This window comes from Gopherus flavomarginatus, chromosome 14, assembly GCF_025201925.1.
Source record: "Gopherus flavomarginatus isolate rGopFla2 chromosome 14, rGopFla2.mat.asm, whole genome shotgun sequence".
Classification (NCBI taxonomy): domain Eukaryota; kingdom Metazoa; phylum Chordata; order Testudines; family Testudinidae; genus Gopherus; species Gopherus flavomarginatus.
In genome coordinates, this window is record NC_066630.1 from 38,616,624 (window position 1) to 38,630,495 (window position 13,872).

The 13,872-nt window shown below is 53.2% G+C and overlaps 2 protein-coding genes across 9 annotated transcripts in view; one reads left to right on the plus strand and one right to left on the minus strand.

Moving 5' to 3' along the window:
* KCTD19 (potassium channel tetramerization domain containing 19) overlaps window positions 1-7,135 on the plus strand; it is a 55,959-nt gene extending 48,824 nt beyond the window's left edge. For 6 of the 7 annotated variants that reach the window (XM_050923150.1, XM_050923157.1, XM_050923152.1 and 3 more), the window contains 3 exons: window positions 2,243-2,397; window positions 5,878-5,979; window positions 7,035-7,135. In XM_050923150.1, coding sequence (XP_050779107.1) covers window positions 2,243-2,397; window positions 5,878-5,979; window positions 7,035-7,133 — 356 coding nt within the window. In that variant the 3' untranslated portion in view covers window positions 7,134-7,135. The remainder of the gene's footprint in view (window positions 1-2,242; window positions 2,398-5,877; window positions 5,980-7,034) is intronic. The other variant, XR_007769377.1, reaches the window with a different exon arrangement.
* A 1,969-nt stretch (window positions 7,136-9,104) lies between these two features.
* Window positions 9,105-13,872, minus strand: part of PLEKHG4 (pleckstrin homology and RhoGEF domain containing G4) — a 165,290-nt gene continuing 160,522 nt past the window's right edge. For both annotated transcript variants that reach the window (XM_050923147.1, XM_050923146.1), the window contains 3 exons: window positions 12,386-12,594; window positions 11,763-11,843; window positions 9,105-11,018 (listed from right to left, as the gene is read on the minus strand). In XM_050923147.1, the coding sequence (XP_050779104.1) occupies window positions 11,802-11,843; window positions 12,386-12,594 (251 nt within the window). In that variant the 3' untranslated portion in view covers window positions 9,105-11,018; window positions 11,763-11,801. The remainder of the gene's footprint in view (window positions 11,019-11,762; window positions 11,844-12,385; window positions 12,595-13,872) is intronic.

Genomic DNA, 13,872 nt, shown 5'->3' on the forward strand with positions numbered 1-13,872 from the left:
ACATGGCTTTTTGGGAGAAAACAAATGCCTCTGATTCCTTTTCCTGGTCTATGGTATGAGGAGCTAAGTACCAAACTTCTTGGTAGCACTTTTATAACTATTCTTGTATAGTGTTTGCGCTGGCGTGAAGGCCAACAAGTTTTTATCATTAGTAGAGGGAAGATGAGATGAGATGACAGTAGATATATCATAAATATCATAAATCCCTAACAAACTATAGATGTGTGTAGTCACAGTTGGCTAGAATCAATCAGTCCTAGCACTTACAGTACACCCCGAGTCGTAACTGACTGTTCCCCAAAGGGCAAGTATGACAGATTCCCAGCGGGGTGCCACCTGGAACTGGGGTACCACTGAGCCCTCTCACTTACAGCCTGGGCTCCCTCTCGCACTGTGCTGGTGTGACAAGCCGGAGACCCCTTCCAGTCCTACGCTCCTACCAGCATCCACACAGGCAGGGATGCACCCAGCTGCAGTTACATGCAGGCTCCAACCAGCTACTGCATGAGCCAGCAATAGAGAGGCTACAGCCAAGAGAACACCCAGCTCCCCGCTGAGTATAAACCCAATTTTATACGGTGTTGCACTGCACAGGCATCTGTACAAGGCAAGCTCGTAAGTGGGTGGCCTCTCCCTCAATATGTTAACCAAGCTGAGATTTACCCCCAGACACTTCACTGAAAGGCACGCTGGTTTCGATAAAGCAAAAAGCAGGTTTATTAACTACAAAAGATAGATTTTAAGAGATTATAAGTGATAGCAAGCAGATCAAAGCAGATTACCTAGAAATAAACAAAACTGCAAACTAAGCCTAAGAGACTAGAATGATTGGCTATGAATGAACAATTTCTCACCCTGGCTGATGCTACAAGCAGTTCAGCAGGTTTCCATACACAGGCTAGAAATCCTTTTAGCCCAGAACCAGCACTTCCCCCAGTTCAGTCTTTGTTTCTCAGGTGTTTCCAGGAGTTCTCGTGTGGAGAGTGAGGCGGCTAGATGATGTCACTCCCCACCTTATATAGCATTAACATATGGCAGGAATCCTTTGTTACAAAAACAGTTCCCAGCACAGTTTGTGGAAAAATACAGGTTCCCAGAATGATCAGTACCATGTGGTCTGGTCACATGCCCTTGCTGAGACATAGCAGCCATAACTTACCAACCAGCTGAAACCTTCATGGGAAGACGAAGCTTTTCCACAGCCCATTGGCTTCGCTGACGAGCCATCAGCACTGTCCAGCTTCATCACTGTTGTACCTGAAAGGCTGGCTGTGGGTGCTGCCAGAGTAAGCACATTTGAAATATGGATCCACAGGCAATCTTCATAACTTCAGATACAAAAATGATACATCTTCAGTAACTCCTGCCTTTTCCAGTGACACCTTCCGTGACCCAGCTTGTACAAAAGGCATCATCATTATGCCATAATCATAGCATAATACTATTACTGTGACGAATATGGGGTGCAGCAAGATCCCCACTCCCTGCTCTTGCAGTACAAGCTACAGGCCAATTTATAGACTGAGTCCCCACTGTTAGTTCCTGCCAACTAGTAAGCAAATCACTAATCGCTTCAATTGTCAGTGAGCTCTGGGGACTACCGGGCAAGGGGCTGGCCAGATTGCAGCTGCAATGCGCTCTTTGGTCCTGGCGAGGAGCCCAGCAGGGCCAGCTCTGGGGCCAGGGCTACACACACACACACGTGTCCCTGATAGACCTCGCCAGGTATGTGCACACCCAGCCAGCTGCTTGCCTTGCTGTGGATGCTGTTGTACTCACCCAACCCAGTATCAGGTAAATGGGTGGTTTGGCAATTCACTACCTAGTGCAAAACGTTTGTTAGAAACGCTCTGCTGTGACAGCGGCTTTACTGCTTGAAACGTACTGAAGCTGTTTGCTAGCTAATCGCGGTGGCCTTTTCATGCTCCCCAGCAGGCAAAGCTCGAAATCACAGATTCATAGACTATCAGGGTTGGAAGGCATCTCAGGAGCTCATCTAGTCCCACTCCCTGCTCAAAGCTCAAATCTTTTTAGCAATTAAAACAAGCCAGGGTAGAATCATGAAATCCTTGTTCAGGTTTGCCTTGGCAAAGCTCCCATTGACCCTGGATCGGCACATGTAGTGTGACAAGATTCTGTTGCACCCATGACAATGCAGGCAGGTGATCAGTGGCCGGCTAAATGAAAAGGGCTGGAGCTAGCGTGCTAACTCAGTATGTTGTGTTTGACACTCTTCTTGTAGATGTAGTTTTCCTAAGTTTTGCTTTGGCACGGGAAGAGATATTTTATGCCAGGAAGTGCCACTGTTTTCTGACTGACATCATCCTGAATTCCATCAGGCAGAAGGATGCCAGAGAGATCACAGCCAAAGTTGTGAGGCTTGTGCACAGGCTTTGGGTAGGTATGATTGCCTAACGGTGCTGAAGCTAGGCCAGGTACTGAGGGTGCCTAGTGTGTCTTTCTATGCCTACAGTTGCCACTGTCATTTAACCTAAGTCCCCATGGCACCTACGTTGCTGCCCAGCAGCTTTGCAAAGCTGCCTAAGGAGTGATGCTGCTCCCGCAGCTAACGAGCGGCTCAGAGCCTAACTCAAGTCACAGCCCCAGAGGCGCCGAAGCAGGAGGCTCAATCTAGGCAGGGGAACGCTCACTTTCACGTCCCTGGCCCACATCAGGGGACCAAGAGGTGGAAGGAGTGGCAGAGTGCCTGCATAAAAGGGAGCCAGAGGCACAGGGAAAGGTAGGGTGAGTGTCAGCGTTATTGAGCATGAGTAGAAGAGAGCGACTTGGCTGCTAGGACTTGGGCTACTTACGTGGCTGAGCTGGCTTAGATGCTAACTCCAGAAGGGGGTCCTGGCTGTGACTCATCAGCTGGAGGAAGAAAAGCCCTCCTTGGGCTTGTGGCGCAGAGGGGAAGAGTAGAGACCCACAGTCTAAGGCAGCACACTCTCCTGGGCCAGAGGAGAGAGGAGCTGCAAGGAATCACACAGGCACATTTCCCAGTGGAAGCAGTGAGTGCAGAAGCTCAAACCGCCAGCAAGAGCCAGAGCGTCTGGGGCTAGAGCCACAAAGGGACCTCGGTACCTAACTGCCACTTAGGCAGCTGAGTCCACCATTCCTGAGAGCCTCAAAACTCCTGCTGAGATGCTGCCTAACCCCGTAAGCACCTAAGTTACTGCTGGTTAAGGCCCCCCCAGGTGGCTACATGTCAAGCCATGTGCATGCACAAAGCCACTGCTGTCCTACCACCACCAAACTGCCTAGCACCCTAGTGCACACCTAACCCCTGGCTGGATTCTCAGCCTGGCTTGTCCCACCCCCCAGCTCACCGGTGGGGGTTCAGCAGGTGGGTGTGTTTTGAGCATGCCTAGGCTGCCGGGGACAAGCACATTGGGACGCTGAGGGCAGCTGTTTGGCCCAGAATACCCACCAGTGCAGTGGTTAAGACATGCAGCTATGGTCGGTTTTCAACTTCCTGCTCTGACCACATTAGAGCAGTGACTGGCAGCCACATGCCCCACCTCCCAGACGCATGCGCTGCACCTGAGGCTTTGGCGCTCTCCTATTGAAGCCATTCCACTTTGTGTGACTGATGAGCTAGTGGGTGGTGCCTCTGCAGCCTGGTGGGCAGGGCACGCGGCTGGGCTGTGGCGTCCCAGCTCCAATGCAGGGATTTGAACCTGGGCTTCTCCATGCCTGCTGAGTGCCTGACTCACTGGGCTACTGGCTGCAATGAATGGGGGGGCTCTGGGTTTTCTCTGCCCTGGTGCCCACCCCAGGAGCGGGATCAGCTATGAATCTTGTGGAGGGAGGTGCCCAACTACCTTTAAGGGGCAGAGGGGTTCGGATTCCTGCTCAGGGTGCTGGCTTCGTGAATTGCTTTTGTAGGGGATGATTAACACTGCAGTTAAGCACCCGCGGCCGGCCTGGGCCAGCTGACTTGGGCTTGTGGGGCTTGGCCTGCGGGGCTGGTTACTTGCGGTGTAGCCTGTCAGGCTCGGGCTGGAACCTGGGATGTAGGCCCTGCAAGGTGGGCTGGACCCAGAGGTGAAAGTAAGCCGATCCGGTCTGGTACGGCGTAATGGCAAGAGCCAGTACACCGTGCTGGACTGCATCAACTTCCACAGTGGGGATTGAAAGGGCTCTGGGCTGCCTGCGGTTCCAGGCAGCCCAGAGCCCTTTAAATCCTGGCTGCTGCAGGCAGCCCAGAGCCCTCTGAATCCCGGCTGCGGCTCTGGAGGCCGGGCTGGGGCCAGGATTTAAAGGGCTCTGGGCTTCTGTCAGTGGCAGGAGCTCTGGGCCCTTTAAATCCCTGCCCCAGGCCCGCAAAGCTCGGGGTTCCCCCTGGCGGCCAGAGCCCCGGGCCCTTTAATTTGTCCCTGAGCCCCGGGGGGGGCTCCCAGCCACCTCTGCAGCTGGGATCCACTGGGTGATTTAAAGGCTCTGGGTCTCCCAGCCACAGCTGGTTCCCTAGGGCCTTTAAATCTTGAGAGGCCCCGCCTCTTCTGGGAGAGGCCATGCTCCCCATCAGGACTCTGGCAGTACCGGTAAGTCCTGTAAATTACTTTCACCCCTGGCTGGACCCCAGCCCCAAAGTCTACACCCCAATTAAACATCCCCTTAGCCTGAGTCAGCCAGCTGGGGCGGTTAATTGCAGTGTAGACAGACCCTTATGCACCTCATGCCCTGTGCACATTATAGGGAGTCTGGGAATGACACTGCATGGCAAAGAGACGAAGGGTCTTGGTGGCTCGAGCCCTAGGTGTTCAAGGCCAGGCCCTGGTGAAAGGCAGGGGCATAGCCCCCCCACCTCTACACCTGCAGGTTTGTTGTGGGCCGGCCAGGGTCTATGGCTGGATTTGTCAGTGTGAGTAAATCTGTTGCTCTTCCCTGTTTGTTTCTCAAATCACTGTGTGCCCCATGTCAGCTAGGGCTGGGGTGAGCAAAGCGTGACTACCTGCCCCCAGCACTTTCCTGCAGTGACGCGGGAGGCTGGGTGGTTCTGTGAGCTGGGTTGGAAGCAGCTGATTTTCAATGGCCAGTTTTAAAAAAGTGTTTCCCATCAGACTGTGGAGGCCGAGTTGCTTCTCACACGTCAGATCTAAGAATGTAACAAATCTGCCACTCTGGGAGCAATGCGTTTTCTCTCCCAGTTCTGTACACATCAGTCGTTCCGGGGGCTACCAGGTCTGGATGCAGCTCTGCACGTGAATAAGCCTGAGGGTCATTGGCAGGACCAGGTGTGACGAAGTGGGAATGTTCTTGATGTGTTATGTGAATGCTGAGTGGGGAGTATTGACCAGGGAAGGTTGCAGGGGAATTTGAGGTGGCCTGCACTGGGGAAGGGAGCATACCTGAGTATGTATCCTGAGAACCCAGGTTGGGGGGTTGGAGGCCAGGTAACACCTCAGCTGGGAAACTGGACAAAGGGTGGGGGAGGAGCTGGGGGGCAGCTGAGAGAGAGGCTGGAGGGAGTTTCAGTTTGGAGCTGGCTGGACAATGGAGGGGGCACCCCAACAGGGCTTGGGCTTTCCAATGGGGCTGTGGCCTCCCTGGGGCCCCCAGATGGACCTAACTAAAGGGGGTCCTGTTGTCTGTACCAGCAAAACCTGTTTTGGGCTGGCTGGGAAGAGGCAGGGAACCCAAGTCTGGGGTCTAAGATCCTTGCCCCCCCAGAGGGACCTGGCTGAGGGGTCCTGGTTGTACCTACAAGCCCTGCTTGGGACTGTGTTCCTGTTGTCTAATAAACCTTCTGTTTTACTGGCTGGCTGAGAGTGACCGTAAATCGCAGGAAGTGGGGGGTGCAGGGCCCTGACTCCCCCACACTCTGTGACACCAGGTGCGAGAACTATTGAGACAAGCCTTCTTTTCCATTAGACCCAACAGATCACACCAAAGGAGTTTGTTGCTGATGTCTTGAACACAAAACCTTTTAACGATGATAGACACGTTCGTGAAAAGCTACTTCGATGGGTGGAAGTAAGTACAGAGCATTCAAGAGCCTTGTGTTGTTACAGAAGCCAGACTCTGCTTAACAAATTTACCAGCTTTTATATTAGTTTGTGGTTCCTCAGCTTTCCTTGTGGGATGATTGAACTAGAAGCTCGTTTACAGCATATGCTGGTAAAAGTTGTACCGAAGTTAATATTATTAGTTTAAAATCATACCAATCTTTCAGATGGCTTCAGTTAAAGCAGAAGCCATGCAGGGAATCATTTTCTCCATCTATAAAATGGACATAATAATACCTGCCTTCTCTAGCGCTCACTGGGCCTCAGCTGTGTTGGGTATTTGGTTGTCATGGGTTTTGTTCCTATGGCAACTGAGTTAGATTATTAGGGGATAGCCCAGCTTGCTTGAGCTGGTCAGGTGAGCTCTGTGTCTGTAAACAGATGGTAGCTTTGTTAGCTGGCTGCTCTCTGGGCTCAAGTGATTTCTTCCTAAACCGGCTGCCCCCAAGGATATAACAAGTTGGAGTATTGAGGAGCAGTTCAGGAAAGAGGTGGACAAACTGGAGAAAGTCCAGAGAAGAGCAACAAAAATGATTAAAGGTCTAGAAAACATGACCTATGAGGGAAGATTGGAAGAATTGGGTTTGTTTAGTCTGGAGAAGAGAGGACAGAGAGGGGACATCATAACAGTTTTCAAGTACATAAAAGGTTGTTATAAGGAGGGAGAAAAATTGTTCTTCTTAACCTCTGAAGACAGAACAGGAAGCAATGGGCTTAAATTGCAGAAAGGGCGGTTTAGGTTGGCCACTATGAAATACTGCCTAGCTGTCAGGGTGGTTAAACACTGGAATAAATTGTCTAGGGAGGTTGTGAAATCTCCATCATTGGAGATTTTTAAGAGCAGGTTAGACAAACACCTGTCAGGGATGGTCTACCTAATTAGTCCTGCCCTGAATGCAGGGGACTGGACTAGATGATCTGCAAGGTCTCCTCCAGGCCTATAATTCTGTGACGCTGTTACATGCTCATGTTTCACTGCTCTGTATTATGGCTGATGAGTAACAGTTTGATTATTCCTTTCAGTTTACGCTGCCATTTGCATGGAAGTACAGCCACTGCATTGATTTGCTGCTGAAGAAAGGGTATTCCAAATCCATCGCATATTTTGGCTTGGGAAAATAAGTTACAGGAGCTTTAATAAAGTTTGACCTAAACGTTTCTCGCTGTGAAATGTCTGTCCTTGCGTCTGACAGCTCAGCTGGTAAAGCATACATTACCTATGTGGAAGGTTATACAGGTCCCAGCTAAAAAGCCGTTCTAAGGTGAATTAAGGATGAGAGAACTAGTAACAAGCATTAGAAAAACCTTACACAAAGCTTTTAGTTCACGCAAACCAACCAACTAACCCCCAAAAGAAGCAGGAAATTCAGAATTAGGTTAAATTTATCAGAAACAAAACCAGTTGAAAAAGAAGACGTGCGAGTTCAGGCGTCTGAACGCCTGTGACTGTCCCAGGAGAGACACCAGCCTCTCAGCTCTCCTTGTGTGGGTGGAACAGAACAGATGTGATCACAGCCTGTTGGTTTTATTATATGTGTGTCTCTCTCACCTCCCCCCCCCCCCATGCTGACACTGCTGCTTGGCACCACTCTCACCTTGACCACAACGCATAGTAACGATGGCAGATACTGTCACAAACGTGCTCTAATGTAATGACCTGTTTCGTGTGTGGCAATATCCGACCTCTGGCTACACGAGTGATTGCCAGGCACGTGGCTTGGCAGAGGAGCCCTGGGGGCTCTAGGGAACAGATGAGGCCAATAAACAACTTGAGATGCCTCCACTGAACAGATCTGTGACCTGACTCCAGTTGGGCAAACTAGTGTGTGAAGAATTTTCTAACCACGCACCAGCTTGTTTGCTTAACATCAGGCTTTGGGGGGGAAACACTGTCATCAGAGAACAGTCTTTGCTAGGACCAGGACAGGCTGTCTCTAAACGCAGGCAGAAGGTTTCCCCCCAGCAGTCATTTGATACCCTGTTTTTAGCTCTTTGGAGCATCCTTCCCAGTCTGACACTATGTAAAAATGAGAACTTTGAAAACGCGCATTCAAGCAACGCTGGTCCTGTGCATTAGAGCACAAGTAGTTTAGCCAGGTAAACCCACTTCACCCCCGTCCTGCTATGGGTGGAAAATGTTACTTTCGGCTCAGACCTGCCGTAATGTTTTGGCGTATTCCTTTGTTCACAGCGTTTATGGGAGCACACATCGGCCTCAGCTGCAGCTGTATAGCAAGGGACAGTGCCTGCTGCTGTCTAATGTGCATGTGTGATGAAGTGGGAATTTGCTAATTTTTTTTAATGACATCATGTGTGCCTCATTTTCCCCTCTATGTTGCATTATTACCCATGGAGGGGGAGAGTTGTTTGTTCTCCGGGAAGACTGGGAAATGTAGGTACGTATGTCGCCTACTTATCTGCGCCCAAACGGGTCTTTAAAAAAGGGTGAGCCTCCCTCCCCCCATCAATAAAAAATCCAAGTAGCCAGTGGAAAAACCACTCACTGGGCTATGACACCTAGCGACCAGTGCCCCAAAGGGAGGAGGATTTCCCCCAGCTCTCAGCAGGAAAGCTGGGCACAGACCCCAGCTTGAGAGAAAAGCCCGGGTATGTGTGGTGGAGGGGGTTGCGGGCTCGCCCCTGGCAATGTCCTATGGAGGTGAGACAGAGCGAGCCTGAACAGCTTGGCTGTAGGAGAATGGACCATGCTTTAACCTCCATTTTTCAGTGCTAACCTGAAGCCTTCTTATGCTGTGTTCCAGTTTAAACCCGACTGGTTGGCCAACGCTGCTTGAGTGTCACTGCAAATACTTGCTGGGGTGCCTGAATCCCTGAAGAGTGCACATGTCTCTCAGCTGGACAGAGCTTCTGGCATGAAGAAGGAAAACTGACACCCCCGAGGCTCAGGCTTAGGAGGTGGTGAGACCATGTGGCCTACCCTGAAGGAAGAGTGAGACCCCCCCTTGGACTGTTCCAAAACTGGGGGGTGGAGGGGCTGTAGCACCGATCCCGTGGCTGCGTGACAGCGTGCATTCCACATCCAGCTTCCCGTCTCTCGTCTCCAACAGGAATATGCAACACAAATCAACCTCATACAAAGAAAATAACCTTTATTAGGTCGTGAAGTCAAATCCTGGCAAACCAGGTGGCAGCTGAACATTTCTAAAGATTCTTCCAGCAATGCAGAAACCTCTTTAACAGGAACTTCAGAAATTGGTCACAATGGTACTTCCATGTCCCCCTTGGTTTAACGTCTTTCCCTCGTTAGTGGTATTCGCTAGCACTGGTTGACGCACAAAGCTTAGAATTAGCTAGAGATTTTTACACAATAGGTTTTAAAACCTTGCCTGGCCAATTGTTTACCCCGCATTGTATAAAAAATGTCAATCATCTTCCATTTTGCAATCTAAGAAGGAATAAGACTGAAAAAGTGTCAGCTTCTTAAAAGAACATCAAAGAAGTGTCACATGTACATTACACGGCTTTCCAAAGGCAAAGGAACAGGGCTAATATGCAAAGGCTAAATGGGAGACCATGAGGTTTAGCATTCATGAGCCTGGGAAGCAGTGAACTGTCAATGGACCAAAACCAACAGCTCTGCGGAGACACCAGTTACATGGTTGCTGCTCCCTACTATCCTTAAGGCCAAGTGTGATGTGTGTGCGTGTTGCGAAAGCTGAGGGATAAAGGTTTGCAGCAAGCGAAGAAGCTGTAAGTAAACATGCTCTCCGACAGCAGGTTTGCATTTCCCCATCTACACGTTAAATGAAAGTCTTGCAAGCCAAACAAGCCCAAACTTTCCTGACCGCACCTACCAAGGAGCTCAAACATTACTGACTGTCCCAAGGGGCGCATCACATACAGGCAAAGGTTGGGTCTCTACTGGAATTACACTAAATTAAAGCTGGGGCCTTTACTGTTTCAGTGGCATAATAATCTGGGCTCCACACACTCGACGGCTGCTGTACTCAGACATGGGCTCTGGCCAGTGCTGCTTTGATTAACGCTACTACATGCTAGGGCTGGGTATCTGACTGGGACTAGAACATAGAACAGTTCTAAGCCATCATACTCCATGTCCACCCATCTACCCTGGGCACGTCCTCTTTCCTTCTGCAACAGCCTCTCCACACTGCTGACTTTGCCACTTACGCCTCGTGCTGTTAGATGCTGGGCTGATTTTAGCAGCAGGCCCAGGCTGCCGCCTGTGTGGTCTGCCCCCAAGACAGCAGCTAAGCGGGGCCAGGACAGCATGTTCTCTACACCCAGATGTGCTGCAGAGCCAGGAGAACATACTGGGTTGTCCTGCTGTACCCTGCAGGACTGCTTCCATTGCCGTCGCCTTTGACCTGCATCTCTGCTGTGCTGGGGGCTCCCCACTCAGGCCCTTGGCACACACCTCTGCTGCCCACTGGGATGTCGATATTCCCAGCAGCCACACAGGGAGGTGGCAGACACTGACAGCTGATGGTGGTACTAAGGCAGGGAGCAGCTCAGTACTGCAAGCACCTGAAGTAACAATGAACCTGGTTTTAGTAAAACGAAAGGGTTACACCAAGGAAATAAATTATCGCTGCACTCGGATAAGCTAAGCCCGAGGGGAGGCCGTCACTCTCGCACGGCAGCGCAGCAGGCAGCCCAAACGACGCTACTTTTATTGATTACCTCGTTTCCTCCTCAAGCCCTTCCATAAATGCTATAAACTGTGCAGCACGAAGAACAGAACGAGTAACAAAATCTGTACAGTCCAGAGCTTCCAAAACACTCTCGCTTTGCAAATTGCTATGTTACTTGTTAACACATTTATCAAGGACTAACTGCCCCTCCAACGCACCAGCGATGGGGTCGAGTTAACGGGGCTAATTGGGGCGCTCCCCAGTCGAGCGCCAGTTCTTGGTTTGAGGAGCCTGTGGTTGTGCTTGACCATCTCCAGGAAGGCCGGCAGTCTCCTTGTGCCGGTCAGACACGTGGACTCTTCCGTGGGTTCAGTGGAAGCAGCGATCAGACCTGGAACACAGTCCCAGGCAATGGTCAGGCTTGCTGCACTCCACCCGGGGAAGGACTGGGGCCATGTTTGTGTCGGCTGCTCTCAGAGACACTTTGGCTCAGGAGTGAGTCCCCTTCGGCTGCTCTCCCCAGGCCGTGTGGGTCCGCGTCAGTGGAGCTCTCCTGCAGTCCCATGTGCGGCCGCCCTCCCAACCCTGCCTCTGCAGGACAGCTGCAGTCCCCCAGCGACAGTGCAGAGCTGAGCGGGAGCCTCAGGGCAGACAGGCAGAACGAGGCCATGGCTCAGGTGATGTTCTAGCAGGGGCTGGCCTTCCTAACGAACTCTGCTAATGAGGCCCTGTCTCCTCAGGGACAGACACGGAGACTGAGCTAGCAGCAGCCTTGGGGGAACATGGCTGACGCCCAGCGCCAAGGCAGAGGCACTGGTGTGCAGCAGGCTGTTGGCAAACGGGAGACAGGCTAGTGGCTAGATGGCTGGGTCAAAGCCAGCCTCAGGATCCTCACTGGGCCAGTGGCACCGAGAACGGACCCGAGCTAGTGCCCCGTGTCCTCAGTAAGGACTCCATTACACATCGCCTCAGCTGCTGGGAGCCAGACCTTGCAACGTGTCTGTAAGCAGCTGGGCCCAATCTCTGGGGTTAGCCAGCAGCACCGCATGCCATGGGAGCCAGGGCTGAGATTCTCCTGGCGCAGGGCACGGCTGCCAAACCCGGCCAGCCCTGAGCCCCCCCGGCGGCTACTTACAGCTCTGTGTCTTCAGGCAGAACCCTTGTGCAGAGGGGCTCACACGACTGTCGAGGGGCTCACGGTGACCGGGCCTGCTGTCTGCAGAGGAGAAGAGCCAGCGTTAGAGGACACCAGCTCACTAGGCTGGGAAGAGTAAAGGCCTGGCAAGTCAGAGGGATGCCAAGGAGACACAGTAACAGAACATTCAAACTCATGAGTGTCCCACCCAGGGCTCCTTCATCCTGGCCCCCACGGAGCACACCCAGCCCTTCCCTGGGAAAGGAGCCGTGGAACACCTCCGAAGCACCACTACTCTGCATAGCAGCAGCTGAAAGGTGCTTGCTGATGCCCAGGCATGGCCAACTACCCTCTGCAAATGGCACAGACATGCTGCCAGGGCTGGCACGGCAGCTCCCTCCTCAGGGCGGCATCCAGTTGCTTTGTCAGGATCCCACAGCGCTGGGGGGTCAAGCCTGGTTCTCTGGAGGCAACATGCGCTGTGCCACCCAGCTGGGCGGGAGGAAATCCCATGTCCCCGCCCTGGGTCACGCAGGCGCAGCACCTCTTGCTCTGCCTGTGCCGCGGTGGTTTGTCTGGAACGGCAGGCAGGGCATGTGGGGGCTGCAGCTGCTTTAACTCACCGCAGACCGGTACTGGCTTTTAGCGAATTTGGGGTTCTCGTCCAGCGGGGAGGTGAGCGTGGAGCTGTGCCGAGAGCCCAGCGGCGGGTACACCGGCGAGCCCACGTCGTCACAGAAGCTTTCCTGGGGGACGCCGGAGACACAGCCGCTGTCGGAGCCACTGGAGCCACTGCCCGACATGCACTGGGAGGACTCAGAGCTCTCCGTCGCTGGGAGGAGAGAGGGCAGGAACCACCCGTAAGGGACCAGGAGAAGCCACCCGAGTTAATCCCAGGCTGCACACACCAGGCTCCGTGGCGCAACTGTCTGTGCAGCCCATAGCCACACCACCTCAGGGCAGGCTGCCTGCAGGCCTAGCTACCGCTCACGGCCAAGGGGGCTGTAGGACACAGCACTGGGGATTCAGCGGGGGTAGGGGGTGGGTTTCAGCATGAGCCGAGCAGGGAGGGGGCCTTTGGAAGGCGCGAGGGAGGGAGCTGTGGGCCCTTGGGTGATTAAAAGCCCCATGGCACTTCTCCCTCCGTACATCTCCCCCCCACATGTCAACAGGAGATGATCCACCTCGCTCTAGACTCTGCCCCACATAGCTGTGTGCTGCTAATGAGTTACTCAGAGTGGCTGCCTTCTGGCTGGGGGCAAGTAGTCCCAGTTTATACGTGCGAAAAGCACTCTGGGCTGAACGGTGCTTGGCAGGGGGGCCTTGGGCATGGCAGGGGGGTCTAGTGACAGGACAACAGTGGGGGACTAGAGCCCTGGGTTCAGTTCCTGATCTGGGGGAGCCTGAGCAAGCCACGTGGTCTCTCCCAGGCTAACGGCCCCGCTCTGCCTCGCTGGGCTGTGAGGAGAAATGTGAGTGAGGGGATGGTGATGAAGGCCAGGTAATATGGATCCACTTCTTCCCTAGCAGAGCAGCACTGGCCCCAGTGCAGACCCCAGGCCTGTCTGAGAGCTCCTGCTTTATCCCCCCCAGTGACAAAGGTGACCTGCTTTAGAGCCGCTGGTTCAGATGATGACCCTGCGAACATGCCAGAGCAGGCTGCAGGTTCCTCCTGCAAGTATCTCAACTGAGCTGGGCGCACTAGCACAAGGGCTGCTGTGCCGAGGGCTCCCCACTCCCTGATGGCAGAAGGGAGGAGTGTCCTGCTGCCCACTCCCCGTGGGCAGCAGATAGCTCCACTCGCTGGCGTGTGGCGCAGGCGAGCTCTGCAGACGTGACATGTGGAGCTCTAAGGGGTGGGGGGTGGTCTCCCCACCAGCTCCTGCAGGAAGGGGGGTCAGGGATGCTGCAGAGAAAAGGGTTCACCACGGACTGAGAGCGCGAGGGAGCCCAGGACCCTGCCTAAAGCCAGCAGAGCCGCGCTTGGGGTCTGGGAAAACAGCCACCACGAAACACCAACAGTCTCATGTCCAATGCACACAGGGAGGGGGGATGGCAGAGGGGTTGGGGGACAGTCCCCGCACGGGGCACTGGCTGTGAACTGGGGCCC